The sequence below is a fragment of the Aythya ferina genome (genome assembly GCF_964211825.1).
Source record: "Aythya ferina genome assembly, chromosome: 3".
In the NCBI taxonomy this organism is placed as follows: domain Eukaryota; kingdom Metazoa; phylum Chordata; class Aves; order Anseriformes; family Anatidae; genus Aythya; species Aythya ferina.
The window spans coordinates 81,438,930-81,458,707 of NC_140298.1; the positions used below are offsets into that span (position 1 = coordinate 81,438,930).

A 19,778-nucleotide genomic window follows, 5' to 3' on the forward strand; every position below is an offset into this window, starting at 1 on the left:
AGCATCCAATAAAAGTACAATTATTGGTAATGACAAGTATTACATTCATCAGTAAAGGAAGTTTTTATATTGATCTCATCCATACTTAAGACACAGCCCAAACCACCTGTTCTGAGGTTTTATTTATTTATTTATTTTAATGAACCTTGAGATATATTAAATTATCCTTACCACCAATTTCCTAGTATTGTTTTTCATGTAAGTCAAACATCAATAAGGAAAAATGCATTTTCCCTATTTAAGCTTAGCTTTTAGTTTTACGCCACTGGATAGCTGCATATAGAACAGACTGCTGATTTTCAGTAAGAATGGGATTTTTTTTTTTGGACCTTTATCAACAAAAAAAAGTGTCCAGATAGAAATCCAATTGTTCTAAAACTAAAGAATGTACAATAATTTTCCATCTGAAATGAGAACCTAAAAATCGTCTATTACCAATTCTGTTACTACTCAATACTAACAATCTTCTATTAGTGCCTATTTCAATTCATTATTTTGTGATAACATATACCAAAAGATCTCCCATATTTTTGCAAGCCTTTTATTACAGAATGCAACAGAAACTACTGATAGGAAAAGTAGCATAAGTTTATCATTACATAAGTTTACCTGAAATATTTGCTTGAGGACATTTTTGATTTTAGTCTTCATCTTCCTCAGCAAGTTCAGTTTCTTTGTGCACCACTACTCTTGTGACAGACATGTCAGGGTGTTGTTCTTTGGCTTCTTTGATTGCCTGTGCCAGGGCCTGCAACCATATTTAAATTATGTAACTCAACAACAGTAAAAAAAAAAAAAAAAAAAAGGGGGCATTAATAAAGGGCCAGGGAATAGGTATGTAGCATTGGCACTTTTGATAATAAATATTCAGAAGTCTATGTTCCTGAGCTTGAGAGGGCTTAGAAAAAAAAAAAACACAAAAGAAACAAAACAAAAAACCATAACACTGTAAGAAAGGCTTCAAAAAGGTATCGACATTTCCAAAGTAGCAAATAACCTTAAAGTCACCTTGTAACTTTTCTAGCTTACCCCAGAAGATGAAAAGTACTTTATACTGGAAGAATTAGAATTTGTGTAACAGATTTGACAAATAAAGATAAAACAAGGATGTCCTACTAAGGAAACACATACAGGGGAACACATCGTACGCCTTGGTAAAATACTGGTGTTTACTCATGTAATAATTATAATTTTTTCTTGGTTTGAATTCTATAATGGGACAAATGTAAGCTATGTAGTGTAAGTGAGGATTTAAAAGATAGTGGCTACTGAGATATAATAACCAGTGTTGATCATCAAATGATTAACAATGAAAAAACAGAGGCCTCTAATCTCTAAATTACACACGTTAAAAGCACTTGAATTTTGAATTTTAATTTTTGAATTTTGAAATTCAAAATTAAAATATTTTTCTCCTATTGAAAAACTGTTTTAGCGATGTAGGGAGCAAAAAGACAAGAGTGAACACCCATCATATAGTTTGTGCTGCTGTAGAGCTCCACATCAAATGAAGAAGTTATGATAGAATTTTCTTAAATCTGTTAAGAGCTGCTCACTGCTTTGAAGTTCAGTGATTTATTTTAATTAATAATTTCATTTTCTACTTCACTAATCATTTATCTCAAAACAAAGAAGGACTTGGAGAATGGTTTTTACTAAAGCATTGTCTTGTACACTAAAGGTATTATGTGACTTTTTCTGATGTCCCAAGTGCACTGAGCATGTGTAAAGGCAGACAAGAGCTATGCCTAATGTTGAACAACCTCATCATTTAATTATAAGTTTCAAGAAGAGATTGAACTTGTCAAGAACCACTTTCTAGCAGCAGATCAAAATCTGAAATTAAATTCCCTGAAAGCTCTCACTGTATTACACTAAGAAGCTAAATTAAACCCTGTCGAGTTGTGTAGCTTCCATAAAGTTAGAATTGGATTCACTGAATCTTTATTAGTAAGGTAGGCTTTTCTATTTATATTATGCAGTGACTGTTGATTGACTTTGTCACTATAGTTTTTTAGATTAAAAAAAAAGTGTGATCATCACTACAAAGAACAGATAATAGTGCTTTCTCAATGTATTTTTCTGTGTACCTCTTGAATTCACCTTTCTTAATTGGGCAGGTAGAAGCAATTTTAACCTTTGTCACTAAGGTATCAAAATATAACCAACCACCTTGGCGCTGATAGAGATCAAAGGTACTAATTTAAGATTACAGCTGATCAACAATTATTTTTGTTGTATAGAACTTCATAAATACAAGTCAAAATCTATTTTTCACATTCAGTTTTTGTCTTAGCATATTTCAAAGCTTTCAGTCAAGATGACCTCTGCATTTAGATGTTGCTGACCCAAAGCAGTAGACTCCCATCTGTCTAGATTAATGTATCAAAATTGATTTAGTAATGCTTTTCCTCCCAAATGGCAAAAGCAGCACTAAACTAGGTGTGTCTCTTCCAAAAGAAGCAATCCCTGTGAAAAATAGTAAGAAATCTATTCACATGATTTATAATGTGAAGTTGAAAATGCTTATAACACTCAGTTTTATTCTAAAGGCTCTCTATGCGCTAAATACCATACTTTAACAAATTTGCTGAAATCAACAGTCTTAGGATCTTTCTACATCCTTCTGTTCTCCACCTTTGTCCTACTTCAAGGTTTTTGAAAAATCTTCTATAACTCATTGGACTATTGATAACGCACTGTAAGAATTAACAGCTTACATACTCACCTCATCATGGTCAATGTCTCCATCTCCAGTAATGACAATTCGCTTCTCAATTCTTGTTTCTGATACCCCACCTTTTACCATCTATAGATGGCACAAAAAAAAACCATACAACTTTGTGTAATTATTTTATATGGCGGTAAGCTTTCCAGTACAGCACTGAAGCACGTAAATTTCTCTGTCACTGGACTACAGTTAGTAAGTATTCTTGGTGCCAAGTATCCTTTTTCAGTTATGCAGTTAGTCACACTCTACGCTTGATTAAAAAACATGGAGAATTCCTCCTGCTATTGGAGCCCAGGTCTGAACAGACCTTGATATGCAGACCAACAGGAATTCCAGGCTCTTCCACGATATAAATCTAGCAACAAGGAAAATTCCAGGAGTCTTGTCTTTGATTTCAATCTATTCAGCATAGGCTTGTAATGAGAAATACTCACTAAATAATCCCATACCATCAAATACAAGCACAATCTTTTTTTTCCCTCCTCAACTCACGTACCATAGCGTCAAGTTCTCAACATATTTCACATTGTTGATGGAAATAATTTAATGCTTTGATTCTTAATTTCTCAGTCTAATTTTAGCACACAAAAAATTTCACAGAAATAAAATTGTATGGTGGTTGTTTTTTTTTTTTTTTTAAATGAATCTGCATAATAGAAAAAAAATAAAGTACTTCTCAAGATCCACTGGCCATTATTAGAAAAGATGCAATATAATCCTGTCAAGAACACCATTTGAAAATTAAATCTATTTTGACAGGCACCTTTATCTAAAACAGTTTGGGATGTAAAATATGAAGTTGAATTAGAAAGCTCACAAAGCCTCTTCATCAACAATAAGCAGTCTACAAAAATATAAGGATCTACTGTGTTACGGTCATCGCCGTCATAATTGAGAAGACAAGAATGAAGCTATTTTCTTTAATGTTTCCCTCCAAAAAGAAGCATTCACATGTGGACTTGACATGGAAATTTCTATTTTAAAATAAATTTATATCCATGATATCTCAATTTTTTGAATAAAGTTTTTTCTTAAAACAGTGATGACTTAATGAATGCAAAAGGGATCAAGAGACTGAAAAGAACCTGGTTGCTATTCCATCTAAAGAAATGTACTCATTGTAAATTCAGAGCTGATTTTATTTTATGCAGCTTTCATCTGATAAATTTCCAACATTACCCATCCAGTGTCATTCCATGAATACAACTTTCTATATTAAGTATATCTGGTTACTTAATTTATACAGTCAGCGACAGGTTATTGTTCCATTCTCTGATGATGTGAAGCATCTTGTTTTGGGAAGAAAAAAAATCCTTAACTAACACTTTACATTTCCTTCTTCCCTTTTGCTTCACTGTAAACAGTGCTTTCTGTAACCTTGAAAAAGGCATTTTAAGAGTTTAAAGACAAGAGCTGGAAACTTTGTTGTCAGGGCACTCCAAAAATTTGATATTTACATAAACGATGAATAAAAACAACACTTCAGTAGTTCTAACATACTCTGGCATTAAACATTACACAAGACCAAAATAAACGTGATGCCCTGATAACATTGAGTTTTCCTTTTATTTTCAAGCATGGAATGCAGAGCACATGCTTCAGCACTAAAATATGCTTGGAAAGTAATGTAGTCGTATGATCTGTTTTTAAACACATTCTAAACCTAATGGCACAAAGGAAGGTCAACACAGAATCTGAGAAAACATTGTTTCATTACATCCTTATAGGAGACACCATAAGCAGGGCTCCAGAGGACCTCAGGCACATCAGCAATGTTAACAAAGATTCTCTAAGATACCAGCAAGCAAAGACAAAACTGAAACAAAAAACATAGATATGTTCTTGTTGCCAAGCACAGAAATAAGACCAACAAGAAAGATGAAAAAAACTAATCACATTTTCTACTTTTTCCCATCCTGTCCCCAGATATTCCTGTTTATTCATTAAGGGTTTTCTGCTCAAAAACTGTATGCAGAAAAATCAACTTTTACATGTACCTAGAATGAATTCACATGTACCTAGAATGAATCCAATCCACTTGAAGTCAGCTTTCTTCAATAATTTACCAGATATACATGTATAGGTATCAGAGACTTCACATAAGACTTGGACTTTTTTTGCCCTTTTTTAATTAAAAAAAACTTCAGAGAGAGATTATCCATTTTACCTTGGTGATGTGTGTAGTTGTGGTAGTAGAAATTGACTCTGATGTAATTGTCTGTGCACTCAGCAACACACCAGCACTGCCATCAGCACTGCCATCAAACTGTAAGATGAAAAATAGCATTTTTGTATTTTGGTATTTAAAAGCTGTGTTTTCATAGGAGTCAAAGCAAGTCTTATTACTAAACATACTTATTATTTAGTTTAAATGGAAAAGTTAGAACTGAAATTTAAGTAGAAGTCATCCAAGTTCACAACATCACATAGACTCAGTAAACCGTTACAGTTCATTCTTGTGGAAAATTTATGATCAAAGTTAAGTGCTTTAATGAAATGATTTTAACCAAGTTTCCAAACCTAAATACAACTTATATATTTAAAGCAACTAAATTATTTTTATCAAAAAAGACTTTCAGAACCTTAGGAGTAATATTGCTTTGTCTATACACATTTCACTTAACTAATTCATAGCCAAAGTATAATCTTAGCTGCTACAAGAAGTGGAGGTTTTTGAAAAGCACTTCTTGGACATTACACATTTGAGGCTACAAATTACTGGAATAAAGCCCAACTTTAATATAACAAATCACCCTGCCATTGTACCTGTGGAGATTCATATGTGATGGTTTTAGTTTCTGTTTGAACAATTGGAACTTCTTTTGTGGAGATTTCAGTTCTCTGTGTGGCGTCTGAAATGGTTACCATCTCTGTTTTCACTACTGGAGGCTATGGTGCAAGAAACAGACAATCAGCTCGAAAGACATAAGAGGAAAGTTTGTAAAGTGGAGCTAGAAAGTAAAATCAAAGACATGTGAAAAGCATAAGAATAAGGTAAGTATTAGACTGTTTTCTCCAGTTGAAATGCATGTAAAAAGCACCATGAAATGACGACTAATAAACCAGCCCTCTACCCACACACATCCACAATAGGAAAAAACTGTCTCCTAACAAGCTTTGCCAAAGTTCTGTGTTTCACCAACAGAAAATATCACAGAAGGTAATCGCTACAACCAAGTTTCAACATAGGTATTTAAGATGTAAAAAAGAGCATCAGTAGAAAGAATCTTAGTTTGTGTAAAGTTCCATCAAACAAGAAACTGATAGCTAGTTCAGATAGATATTTCCAAGATTAATGATATTCATATTAGAATTACTTAGTCAAATTGCAAATAAGTCCAAGAAATTCCAAAAATAACTAACGCAAAACTAACTTTTGAATGTGCACTACTGCTGGAACAGAAAAACAAATTTTACAATTGGATTTTAAGCAGGGGAAATCCTAGTGGGAAAAAAAAAAAATCCTTTCCCTCCCTCTAATACTGTTGCACACAGAGGCCCTTTCGCCCTCCCTCCAAACAGGCTATGCTTTAGGAAATGTGGGTGCCTGCTTCTAAAGGTCTTGTAAACTGATTTTTTCACATCGTTAATCAGAACACCTGGAATTCTGCAAGCAGAATACAACAAAAGAAAGTTGTTTGGGTTTAATTGAACAAAAAGTCACTACTATAAGACAAGTAGGAAAAAATATCCAACTGTTCAAAAAATTCAGCAGATCATGTCCACTTTGCAGACATGCATTCCTGCACTGCATTTTTCTCTTCTGATTCTTTATAAAGTTTACGCAATAATGAACCATTCAACCTTTGTTGGCTTAAAACAGTCGATTGTGACTGTAACCAACCCATACTTCCCTAAAAATCTATTGCACTATAAGACTCCCCAGTAAGATTGTGACATATATATGAATACACATATACACACACACAAACACACACATACATATACTAAGTCTAGTCTATACATTTGTAACATTTCTTCAAAAAGAAACAAAGATAAGAAAAGCAGCAAATAATGTGTTAAAAAGAACAAAAACTGCAATAGGTGTTTTCTAACTCCAATTGCCAATAGGTTTCCAATTACAAGCCATCAAAGTGTCAAAAACAATTGACAAATAGACAAGACAGGACTTAAAACATTAGAAACATAAATAATAAATATGTTATGTAAATGTGTATAAAATAAGGGGGAGATAAAAAGGAGATGGCAGTCTTCAGAAGGTTTGCTTTACTGGTGATTCTCATCCAGTTATAGCAAAAAGCAAGAAACCATAACTGAACAAGACAGTTTCACTGCTCATCAGTGGTTTCCCCTTCCAAATGATCTGTATCTTGTTGGATGCCAGAAGGGCTGGAAGAATAGGAGAAGAAGAAAGGCAGGCACATTCTCACCCAAAGAAATATCTCTGCTTAATCTAGTTGTCAAACTGTTCTACCATTTACCTCAGAACAACAAATTATTTCTGGTGCAACGTCAATGTCAACATGAGACACATCTCCATTGAGTTTGAGCTGTTCTTCCTCCTTTTCTTCACCTAAGTCTTCCTTGATTTCCTCTGACAAATTCTTTTCCTCTGTAGGTATGATAATTGCGTTTTCCTGGACCGAATCTTCAGCTGTAACTTGCATGCTCTCAACTGGTACAGTTGGTTTACTGCTTTGTGGTGTGTCTTCCACATGCTGTATTTTTTCTTCAAGTTCTCTCCTTTTCACATCTTCTTCTTCCTCCTGTTCTTCCCTGATGACTTCCTCAATAGCCCTATGATGTGGTTGGTATTCTCCCACCTCTTCATCCTCACTCTCACTACTACTGCTGCTGCTACTATATGATGGCAATGAAGAAGAGTCCTTTTTCGATAGGTGCTCCACCTTACATGTTTCCCCAGCATCAGCTGCAACTTGCATTTTCCCTTTGTCGGTTTCGTCTACGACTAGTGTTTCTTCTATCCCAACCTCTGCCTGCTTCTTCTCCTCCACTATGTCCAGAGTCTCATGTGAACTCTGCACAAAAAACATGGATGAGGAAAAACAAAAGTAGAGCATATGAATAAATGAAAATGATGGAAACAAAATAAGCTGATGGCTGGTTCATGTCATATAGAAGACAATAGATGGTTGTGATGGTTAGCTGAAAAAGGAAAAGAATGAAGATGGATTTTAAGAGTTAGAGCCAAATTTAACTATGGAAAAATCAGTAGAACCTTATCAGCATCGCTGACTCCAGTGCAAGGCCCTTCTGTTCTGGAAGCATGTCTCTGTGAAACAAAAAGCAATCAGAGAACAAAAATCAATGCATAACCCCTTTCAATAGTATAACATTCTCCAAGCAAGCTTTAGGAACATATATAGACGACACTAGACAGGTACTGTGTACTCAGTGTAAGACTCACATAGACCTATACCCATTTCCTTCTACTTCTTTGAAATATATCACTCAAACATAGGTAAGAATTATGCATGTTATTATTGCAGATAAGAATTTAATTATGAAAGACTAAAAATAAAAGTATGAATGACAGGTCAGTGATGCTAGTGAGGCAATTACTTATCTCAGTTGAATTTGGAATTAGAATCATAGAACGGCTCAGGTTGGAAGGGACCTTAAAAACCATCAAGTTCCTATTCCAACCTCCCTGCCATGGGCAGGGACACCTCCCACTAGACCAGGTTGCCCAAAGCCCCATCCAGCCTGGCCTTGAACACCTCCAGGGATGGAGCATCCACAGCTTCTCTGGGCAACCTGTGCCAGGGCCTCACCACGTGAAGTGAAGAATTTCCTCTTAAATTAGGAATAAGTAACATTATAATATTATGGGTAAGTAAAAAAAAAAAAAAAAAAAAAAAAAAAAAAAATTTGCATTCCACTATAGGTTTATCATTAACACAAAAAACCTTTTGCTGTAAGATTTTATTAGTTCACCTTTGGGAGGGAGACTGTTGAGGCTTGTATGAGGCTTGTCAAAATAGCAGTATGCGACTACCAAGATGATCCCATTAGGATTCAAATGATGAGATTAAGGCAACTGTATTAGTATTTGTTCCGCAGCAAAATGATTTATGATGGATATACCTGAAAGCCCACCGTTACGCAGTTTTTTGATCTCATGTATTTTTAGAAATGTAAATTCGAGTTCAGGCAGCGGAAGACAAAATCAACACACCATCTGTGACTTAATCCTAGCTTGTACGGCAGTTCAGGAGCACAGCACCTACAAGAGTGCCTGGCGATGCTCCAACACCAGCCCACTGCTGCTCCAAAGCGCAGCGAGGGGAGCACGAAGCTCCTCAGCTGCATCTCCTCCGCACCCCCCGGGCAGCGGGGTGCAGCCCCCCGGCACGTTTAAGTTTCATGCGGGGAAGGACGGGACGGGGCAGGCACCTGGGGCGGCGGCGGGGCGGGCTGGGCCGGGGCCGGGCCCGGTGCCGGTGCCGAGGCGGCGGTGTCGGAGCCGGTCTCGGTCTCTTCCCCCGCAGCGCCCTCTGCTGGCCCCGCGCGGGCTGCGGCGAAGGGCCGGGCCGGGCCGGAGCGAAAGCCCTCTTGGCTAAATAAAATGGACGTTATCTCTTCTTCTAGGCTCTAGACGGTTAGAGAAGGGAAAGGAAAGAATTAGCCAGCGGCGGACAGAGCGGCAGGACCTACGGAGGACAGGGCAGGCATGCGAGAGGACACGACAGAGAACAGGACTTGCTTTGGAGAATCCCGCGCAAGCACAGGAGGCACCGCAGGTGCTCCAGCTGCGGGCAGAACATGGCAACACACAGGCATGCTCTCATACATATTTTTGCTCTTCATTTCCCACTATAAACATTAAAAACATTTCTCATTTCCACAGATTTCCAAACCAGAACAGTTTGCCTGAGCAGTCCTGTATTTACTGCTCTTAGCACGTTCTAATTCCCATTTCTGGAGCTTCAGGTACCCAGGTACATCGGCTTTGAACAACACACCCACAACGCTAAGAGGAATTTCTGCATTAGACCTTTTAAAGGCTGCTTTCAAATGCTTAAAAGAAACAAACTGAGCAAATGTGCATTGATTAAACAATGCTTTCAAAAGCCTTTCCCATTCTAGTGGGAAAACTTACTCAAAAATACGTACAAGGTACATCGCTTTGAAGCATAAATTGGGTTTATAGCTGGATCTATTTTCTGTAGTACTATGGATCTATATATTAAAACAAGCTTTTAAGATTCATATCGGTACAAGCCTTTGAAAAAGCAAAGTTTTTCTTTATTTCAGTTTTCCCTCCACAAGTTCTTGCATGTAGAAAAAGTTAAAATACAAAGCCAATAATGCAACAGATACCTAACATGGACGCAACATACATTTTGCCCACATTAAATAACGTACACTTCTATCTTAGAAAATGGGAACACAGACAATCAAGGTAGAGAAGCACGTCAGAGAAAAGCCAAAATGCCATGCAGATAACTGCTGTAGGGTGGACTTAACGTGCACTAGCAATGTAGAACACTTATATAAGTTACACCATGCTACTGTGCATACAGTACTACACATATGGCACACAGAAGAACAGAAAAGGAATAGAAAAATAGCTTCAACTTTTTTTTTTTTTCCCCTACAGTAAAATTTAAAGTGTATTCCAAAGGTGGCTAAGAAAATTTTATGGGAATGAAGTTGATTAAATCTTCCCGTATGCAACATTTGATATCCACCAGGGCAATGTATTACTCCTCATCCCCACTTTATTTCCCTAGTTCACTGCACCCAGTAATGTTAATCTATTAATAGCTTGCATCAAAAAACCTATGATCATGATGCTCCTACCATACTCTGGCACCATGTGTTTTCTAACCACTCAAGGCAGTAAAGAAAAACATCTTTTAGTTTTGTATGTGGTCAGACTGTATGAATCTCTCTCCACAGATGTATAAGAATTAAAGACAGGCACATGCCTTCATCTTCTTGTGTTTTACCACATTTTTAGGCCTTCTAATCTTTTAAAAGGAAAACAACAATTGCAATTTGCTTCATAATGTAGCCCATGTTCCCTGGTGAGACATTTAGTACAAATTACTAAATGTATAGATAGAATTGGCACTCTTGAATCAACTACTGTATTTACAACAATGCATCAGCCTCTAAAGATGCTTAACTTCCTGGCAAACAGTCTTCTAGCACATGGGCACATACTCTGACATGAAATACTGTTCGTAAGCAGAGGAGGCTAGGCATGGGGATTAAAAAGTGATGATTCTAGATAACCGTAACTTCATAAGGTAGCCCATATGTTTTGTGACATACATATCAATGCATCGCAATTAAGTCACAGATGCTGTGCATTTGTGGGAGTACAGTGATACAGGAGTACAGTGGTACAAATGAGTTATATCCAAAGTAGCATTTCTTATACACAGAAAATGACTTATTTGCAATTATTTTGCACTGGAGCAAAAGCAGGAAGAAAAAGAAAGAATATTAGCAGTGGTGTCCTTGCTTTATTCTTATCTACTGTCCAGCTATCATTAAAGATAAGCAGGAAAACATACCTCCCAGGAATAGGGCTGAGAAATGTCTAACAATACCAGGAAGTTTAAAATTGGGGGTAACAAAGAACTCAACCCCAAACTTCTTGTCAACGAATAATTTGGGATCAAAATATGCTGTATACCAAACTGCTTTTATAGATGTTACTGAAATAGGACTGACAGCTTTACAATCTGTTTTACCTAGGTGGTAGAAAATAGTCCAAAAGAAATGTAAAAAAGCAACATCACAATTGCTGCACATCACTATCCTACTGCTAAGTCCCACTAATTATATTGTGCTTTTTCACTGCATAGATGTTAAGCAGTTTAGGAGGGAGGAAACCTCCCCCCTTTTCCAGGGTAAAAGATGAGGTACAGAAGCATGGAGGTACTTGGAACCTGGTTGCATTTTACAGCATTATTAATTTGAGTACTGATTACATAGTAAATATGTGAAACAAGAGTTTTTGTATGAAGTGTTAGATAACCACAAACAATTCCATCTCAAATGGAAATACATGTTTTGCTGTCATCCAAATCACATAAAATGCAGTAATTTTCCACCAAAAAAGTGTTCTTTTTCAAACAGGAGCCATTCAGAACTTCACGGCCAGTTTAGCGTTTAAGCAGAATGCTGTTGGCATTCATATGTATAAATCTTGCTTTACAACTCAAACTTCTCCTTTCAGTACTGACATCAGGAAGAAAAAAATAGAAAAAGAAAGAAGTGCCCCAGCTAGCCCACAGCAGATGCAGCAAGAAGGCAGTAGATTTCAGGGCAGCCACCTTATCAATTTCCTCTGGTTTTGTTCCAGCAATCCGTGGCATTGCAGTCCATTGCTTCTCCTTCCCAGGCAGTGTTTTCACTTGGAAAATGTGGTCTCCTTTTTTCTATTTGGTTTTCATTTTGTAAAACCAGTGTAAATCAACAAGCAATGAGACAGATACACAGTACACATCAACATAAAACTAAACCATTTGAAAACAACACAACATACTAGGTGAGGGGAAAAAAATCAAGGATAAAAGAACGCTATTTCAAAGTGCCTCAACTTCAACACAAAAAAAATCAATGTAGAAAATGCACACAAACAAAAATTAAGTTACTTTTTTATATAAATGCCTGTTTTAACCAAAAAGATATTTGAACTATTGAGCAAGACAATGCATCTCAGATATTTGAAAATTTGTACCTATGCATATATCACTACAGAGATATTAATGTAATACTGAAAGATAAGAGGAATAATTTTGTTGCAGTGGGGAGGGGTAGGTATAGCAGTGAAAGAAGAGGATAATGATAGAAGATAAACTAATTGCTTTTAAGGATTCATTTGCTGTTCTACTATACAAAAGAAATATATGAAGTAACAAAATTAAAAGTTTAAGAACAGCCAGAGCAATTTATTTGGGTATTGTGTGTTTTTTTTCCCGACAAATATTTAGGATATTTTTGGAAAACTGTTTTCCAAACTACTGCTTCAAGGTTCAGTCACAAAGGAAGTATAGAGAAAAAACAGGTAAATTCATTTTTACAGACTTTTATAGATTAAGGTGAGTAAATTTTAATGAATACACTAAATACGTCCTGAGGAAGTCAACACTGTAAATTAAATGATTGCGTAAAGTCCTTCACAAATGACACAGGTCAGACAGCTGTTTATGTAGAGGCTGCTAAAAAGAGTTAAGGAGACACAATGAGTGAGACGTTTTACTGTCACTGAAAAATTAACTCCATACATCTGTGTAAATCAGTGAAATTTAAGCTGTCCTTAAAACAGCAAAATGTTGCCAGTGCTTCCAACTTTTTCTAGTGATTCTAGTCCAACTGTTGTAGGAAAACAAAATCCCACACATTATTTAAAGCCAGGTCCAATGGAAGTGTTAAAAAGTTAATGTATACCTAGTATAAACAAATATTACATTAGCCAAACAAAGATTTGATGTAAAGGATAACATGCATTTACTCTATTGTCTACACGGTTGTATGAAAATGCATGCGGACAAGCATCTGCAGTGACATACCCCTTGTGTCTGTAGGGACAGAGGTGTGATACGCCGCTTTTCCCACTCATTTGGGCGTGGTTCAGGTGTGGATTCCATGAAATTGCGCTTGAGCTCACTAATGCTAGCCTGGTGTTTCAGTAAGTCATCCTGGGTCTTATCCAGGTCCTAGCAACCCGCAACGTAAAACAAAGTAGGACAAAACACGACAACAAAGGCAAACTTAACAGTTTAAAAGAAAAAAGAACCAAATCAAGGAAAGTGCCTTGTGTTTAGAGAGCTAGCCTTCTTTGGAGCACCTTAAAATCCAGAAGTTTAAGGCCATAAGGTTTTGTTTGTGGCCACTAATACACTACTACTACTACCAGATTTTAATGCTAAGGAAAGATAATGCTGTGTATGGTTATTTAACAGAGAACTAATTTCATCCAAAATACAAAACTATTGCTGATTCAAAAGACTAGTCATTTCCAATGATTGTGTGCTTTCGGGCTGAACTCTAAGCAATTTTCATCTCATTTCTAAGCAGATATTTTTGATATTGCAAAAGTTACATTACTGAAGGCAGCTGTAAGAAAGATAACATAAGGAGCATTATGAAAATGCACCTCTGTTAATGCTACAAGCTCCATGAAAAATACTCATTTCTGTGAGAACAATACCACAGGGCCAAGTATGCGAGCAACTAACACCTGGTTCACTTCAGAGTGCCTCATTGTGCCTATCACATAGGCCTAGACATATTGGAAAAATCAGATTTAAAGACAAAGACTGTTATCAGTCTTTTCCACATTTGGCAATCTGACCACAGATGCAGCTGTCAAGTATGGGTGGGTTTCGTGCATATAATTATCAAAGAGTTGTTTTCTTAAAGAGGTGTTTTCTTTTCTTTTTATCTTTTTTTACCTTTTTAGGCAAGCACCAAAGGGGACACCAGACCATCAATGTCAAATTCTATTTTATTATGACCTACTGAGGCTAAGAGAGAGCAATTTGGATCAAAAAAACCCTTGTCAAGTCAGAAAGAATCCCAAACCAATACGAACTTAATTTCTGATGTATTTGAATTTGTATATTCAACACCGGCTGTTATTGGTGCAGCAAATATTTCTTAATTCTGTGAATCTTCAGATATGTAGTTTGCACATTAAGAACCTTACCACCTTCTGGCAATTCACTAGGTTAATATTTTTACAGGACCAATGTTTCACTTTTAAATTAGGATTAATAAGCAAGGGATACTAAATATGTCCCCCTAAAATGTGTTTTTTAGAGTAAACTGAAGCATTATATAAAGGATATTCCATTTTACAACTGAAGCTAGTGACGATTCTCATATCACAATTTTAAAAACTGCTTTGGCTTGACACAAGGCACATTTCCTGGACTTGATCACAGCAAAGTTACGCAATGTACACTTACAATGCTTTAGTAAGTTATACACAAGCAAAGTTTGAATAGTTATCAAAAGCTGCGAAAAGCCAAAAAAAAAAGTATTAGTTTTGATTACTGTGATCCATACACCACCTTATTACCAAACAAAAACAATGATTTTTTTTAAAGACAGTTTGTGACAAAAGGAATTATTTATAGCCCCATTTGGATGAATTAAGTTAAAGACATCAGTAGGATTCTCTGTATTTTCTTCAGTTACTAGCTTGTGTTATTAATGATAAGTTATGATACCGATTATATCTACAGATTACTCCAGATTTACAGACTATATGGAAATTCTTAAAATAAAAATCTCTACTTCAGTGACAAATAATAGCACTACACATTAAAGTACTGTTCAAAGCTCTTTGCTTTTGCTCATCATCAATAAGAACAAACTTTTAGGGAGCAAGAAATGCTTCCATTTTTAAAAAATGGAAAAAAGCAAACAAAAACATTTTTAAGTTTTCACTTTAAAGATCTGATCCTTACATATGTTTCTCAAAGCTCCTAAAAAATCCTTGCATGTCAGCACCAGAATTAGTTTTTCCATACTTCTACCACTGCTTGTGCCTTATGTTCATTCAGGTAACACATCTAATAAAAGTTAATTAAATTGGTGAAAACCAGAAACCCTGCTCAACAGAAGATACACACTTGAAATAGCAATGTATATAAAAAAAAAAAAACCTGTTTAGGATGATGAATGGGTCTAATGTGTTTGATATATCTAAATAGGGCTATTATTCCCAGTTGCCACATTTAAAGCATCTAGCAAAAATACACATTTAATATTCAAGTGGAGGGTTTTGTTTTGTTTTCTAAAACTTTTAAAAACTCAAACTAGAATCAGAACATGCAACATTTCCAAGCTGATTTTCCCCATGCATGTCATGCACTGTGTTCATCACAGCCTGCAGGTGACCTCCCATCCCATGCAACTTGGCAGCCCATGAAAAGGGAAAGTGTTTCTTATATTATATACAAACCTCCAACATTAAATTGCTATGTCTGACATAAATATTTTCCCCGTCTACTCTCAAGGAATTGCTCTGCGAAATTAAGTCACACAAAAAAATAAATTCAAATCAAAATAAACATAAAATGTACCAGTAAGAAAATATGAAAAATTAAAAAATCAGACAAATACAGGAAATAAAACAATACAGTGAAAAGGCAGTATTTAGAGAAAAACCCATAGAAATGAAATGTAGTTAGGGTGCTAACTAGGCAGTCAGCTACAGCCAGATTTGATTGCAAACTAAACAAACAAAAAAACCACCATGCACCTTCTGCTGTGCTTTCACCTCTTCAGGTTCCTCCAATGTAAGAACATTATAAATTATCAATAAACATTAACATTACAGAATAAGAGGCTTCATCTCTTTGTAAATGCTGCAAAGCGTGCTATATTTACAGACCTTTCCCGTTTCGGCCCCAAAGGTTGAAATTATTAAGCGACTTGGGTCTTCCTTCACCTATGTTGTTGGAGAATGGCTGAAGTAATATTTGGCATGTGGCATGAAAAATGGAAGTTTCACACTATGTCCCTCCATTGCTGTACTTTTCAGTGTTATCTCAGATGGATATTTAAGAATGTGTAATGGAAAAAGATGATGTATAATTTCTATGGTAACAAGTCTTAACACCTGCAACAAGTTGATGGTAAAATGGAATTTAATACATGATTTATTTTGGTTAAACAGTCTAGGATTCAACTCACACACCTAAATGTATTTACAATCTGTCATAATTGTAATGTTTTGATTATTTGAGCCTCTCCACTCCCCTCTTATAGGTTAATATATTCTACCTCAAACTGGAATGAACTCTCTTGGAAATGATAGCTGACCTTCATTGCCTACAAGTATTCTGAACAGCTTACGGAAAGGCATTCTTTAAAAAGCAAAGCACCACTTAGCCTTCCCAAACGTACAAATACCAACTGCTCATCTTAGGAAAAGTCAACCCTGTGCAAGTCCATACATCTGAAGAGTGGTTTACGTACTGCATGTACGGTTGCATTTTCTATTGTGTGAATGCGTAAATACCATCGTATATACCATATATTTATTCGTTTCTCGCTTTCATGTGATTTTATTTTCTGCAAGTTTATTTTATGAATGGATTGATTTATGTCACAAAAGAAAGTCTTTAGTCTTGTTTTTCATTATAAAACTTAGATTCGTGTTTTTAATGTCATATTTAGCATGTTTTTAATATATACATTGTATTGATTTAATCAGTTTAAACAACTTTATTAAGTGTGACACTGAACAAGCCCTCCCCTTTTTTGGTTCTATAATATTTTTATATTTCCTTTGAAGATCAAAATAAACCACCTTTTTCTAGCATGATGTTGTTGCTCTAACATGCACAGCAAATATAGGGAAAGGAAGCATTTTGTAAACTATTCCAGATGATCAAAGCAATGCATTAGTGTGAAAGAGGCTCCTGTACAGCAATTTTAAAAGCGTATTTCAAACAAAGTTCAGACTTTGGTGATCAGTCAGACAAAACCAACAATCCCAGCTAATGAATCAAATCAGTCTCCACCTTAACTACTGCTAGAGATTACTGAAAGCACTTAATGTTTTAGACTCAACTGAGCAAACCCTTTTGTAGGGCAGAAACATCTGAAATCTAGAACAACAAGAAGCTGATTTTTAAGCATTGACTTTTTTTTTTTTTTTTTTAAATTCAGCTTTAAGGAACTTCACTTTCCGTATCTTAACAGAACCTCTGAGACGCGCATTACAAAATCAATGCACTCAGGAGACATGCATTTTAACACACAAACTGATAGTGCAAATAGCACAAATTTTTACTGTTACTACCTAATAATGACTACCTAATAATAGCAATTCCAGTATTCAGTTTTATGTGCTCCTTAATATTTTGAACTGAACTACAAGCTACGCTATACGTAGCTCAGTATCACTAGAATATAATGAAATTATGCATGCTGTATGAATTCAGGAAAACAAACGAACAAGAAAACCCCAGCTATCTATTGCCTAAAAATCCCCTAATGGCAGTTTTTCACAAACAAGAGAAGTCAGAAAGATAGATACATGTTTGTGTGTGTGCCTACTTAGTTTATACAGGCACGTACATACACATATCCCTGTCAGCGCGTAAAACTGAGGAAGCCTCTTGGAGAGCTAGCATACTAGCTATGCAGTGTCAACATTTAAGCAACAGAATTACACACCTCCTCTTCCTCTGCTTTGTCATTCAGGTCATTGTCATAAGAGGCACTAAATGAAGTCGGCTTAGGCTCCAGGTAGCAGAGGGACAGAGCGAGAGGAAGGGAAAATGTGAGTGAAAGAGGAATAGACTGGAAAGCAGAGAGAAGCAGTACAAAGATAAGGAGAAAAGAGGGGATGAAGGAAGGAGAGGTTATAGGAACATAGTGCTGAAGGCCAGGTGGGAGGAAAGAGATGCAAACATCAGGAAGGCTAGGCAAACTAATATAACCATCCTCATCAAGCAGCGAGCGGAAACTGAAAGAAAAGCATTTGATAAAGCTGAACGAGACACACAACTCAGTGTTTTTGTAGTCACTTTTTAAGATTTTTCCCTCCACAGCAGGGGGGACTTGACTAGCAGGAGCTCTCATAGATTCAAAGTTTTTATTTGGTGAGCCTATTCTATTTTTATTATGATCTGGTGTTTCTCTCATGGAATTACACTCCAAGATGTCCGGAATGGTAAGGACGGGCTCCCCTAGGGGATCTTCCTCTGAAATATCTGAAAGCATGTCCATCTCAGGGATAGGTGACAGGTTTGTGAGATGGGATGACACAGAATGGATGGGTAGCGATGGTGGGTGTATGTGAGTGAGCCAAAGAAACAAATTCTGTGCACAGTGGAAAACGAAAGCACAACAAAATGCAAGTTTGTAGGCACAAAAAGAAGGAGAAAGAAAAAAAATATTCGTTAGTGATTATTATTATTATTATTATTTTTTTTTTTTTTTTAACTTTGGGATAGCTCTACTAATGCAATAGAAATGCCAGATAAAAATAGAAATCCCTTTGTGTTTTACAAACAGTCAACTTGTTTATTTTATGGATTATGAAACCAAACCCATTATGAACGTTTTGTTCTCCTGCTGTAAAGAACTGTGCACTTTGGAACTGTAATAGTCACTTACAGCAGATGGAAGCAGACAGACATTGAAAGCTTTGGCAGAAAGGTCAGGGGACAGTGCAGTACATGAAAGACAAGCTGGCACTGATTCTCAGGTTTGTAACCATTTCCTCTAAGACTTAAAGAGAGCTTTAGGGGGAAAAGAAAGCTGTTCAGAGTTGGCACGTGTAACAAAACCTTACTGATCAGCTTCATGGAACAACTTCCCAAAATACTATGTTTTTTTTTTCCCCTCCCTTTTCTTGATTAAAAGATACTGCCACTTTGGAAACAAGGGAGAAACATCATTTTACCAAGCCCAAAGTCAAAACATGGTAATTTAACCATTTTTCTCCCATCAGAAAGATCTGTGTGTGCCTTTTCCTTGACTAATTCAAAATCATTTCAGCTACCTAGCAAACAACAACAAAAATGACACTATATTTGTTCCCTTCCTATGTAGTGGGAATGTAGTGGGAACATGTAAGATGCATGGCTAAACTCAGCAGTCCAAACTTCACCCTAGGAATCAAAAGGATGGCTAACTTCCAAAAATGCATGAAAACAAAATTATTTTAAATATGGAAGAAATTTCTGATGAACTGCCAGAAAAAAAGAAGTGATATCGCAGAAAGAGGAGCAGCAGATTGTATCACATAACTCCGAGGTTTTAGGCAACACTCTGGAAGGAAATTTTTACATTAAATCCTACATGACCTATGTTCAAATTTTTGATCTACTTCCACAGTAACTCCAACACACAAGTAAATGGTTGTTGGCAAGAAACAGACCAAAATACTCAACTTTCCATATAAATTTATGCATCAACATTGGAGTGTTTAAAGGATGAAATAATTCTGTAGTTACTACTAAAACAAGAAGATTGTCACTTATAATTACTTAAAAGCAGTCATTACACCCAGATTCATATAACATATACAACTGTGGATACGCTAACAATTTTTAGGTCTAAACAAACCAAGGAA

At 36.1% G+C, this 19,778-nt stretch overlaps 2 protein-coding genes across 10 annotated transcripts in view; both read right to left on the minus strand.

The window, feature by feature from the left end:
- EPB41L2 (erythrocyte membrane protein band 4.1 like 2) overlaps positions 1 to 19,778 on the minus strand; it is a 108,037-nt gene that overhangs the window by 4,432 nt on the left and 83,827 nt on the right. For 4 of the 9 annotated variants that reach the window (XM_084512826.1, XM_084512828.1, XM_084512825.1 and 1 more), the window contains 10 exons: positions 15,648 to 15,710; positions 13,246 to 13,392; positions 12,007 to 12,111; positions 9,110 to 9,307; positions 7,932 to 7,985; positions 7,174 to 7,731; positions 5,498 to 5,620; positions 4,899 to 4,997; positions 2,729 to 2,809; positions 610 to 748 (listed from right to left, as the gene is read on the minus strand). In XM_084512826.1, the coding sequence (XP_084368952.1) occupies positions 641 to 748; positions 2,729 to 2,809; positions 4,899 to 4,997; positions 5,498 to 5,620; positions 7,174 to 7,731; positions 7,932 to 7,985; positions 9,110 to 9,307; positions 12,007 to 12,111; positions 13,246 to 13,392; positions 15,648 to 15,710 (1,536 nt within the window). In that variant the 3' untranslated portion in view covers positions 610 to 640. The remainder of the gene's footprint in view (positions 1 to 609; positions 749 to 2,728; positions 2,810 to 4,898; positions 4,998 to 5,497; positions 5,621 to 7,173; positions 7,732 to 7,931; positions 7,986 to 9,109; positions 9,308 to 12,006; positions 12,112 to 13,245; positions 13,393 to 15,647; positions 15,711 to 19,778) is intronic. The other 5 variants (XM_084512829.1, XM_084512830.1, XM_084512831.1 and 2 more) reach the window with 5 other exon arrangements.
- Positions 15,717 to 18,607, minus strand: LOC311433581 (uncharacterized protein; the record flags this gene model as incomplete). The annotated part of the gene is made up of 1 exon (XM_084512846.1): positions 15,717 to 18,607. A coding segment is annotated over one exon (756 nt), but the record flags the coding sequence as incomplete, so codon positions are not given.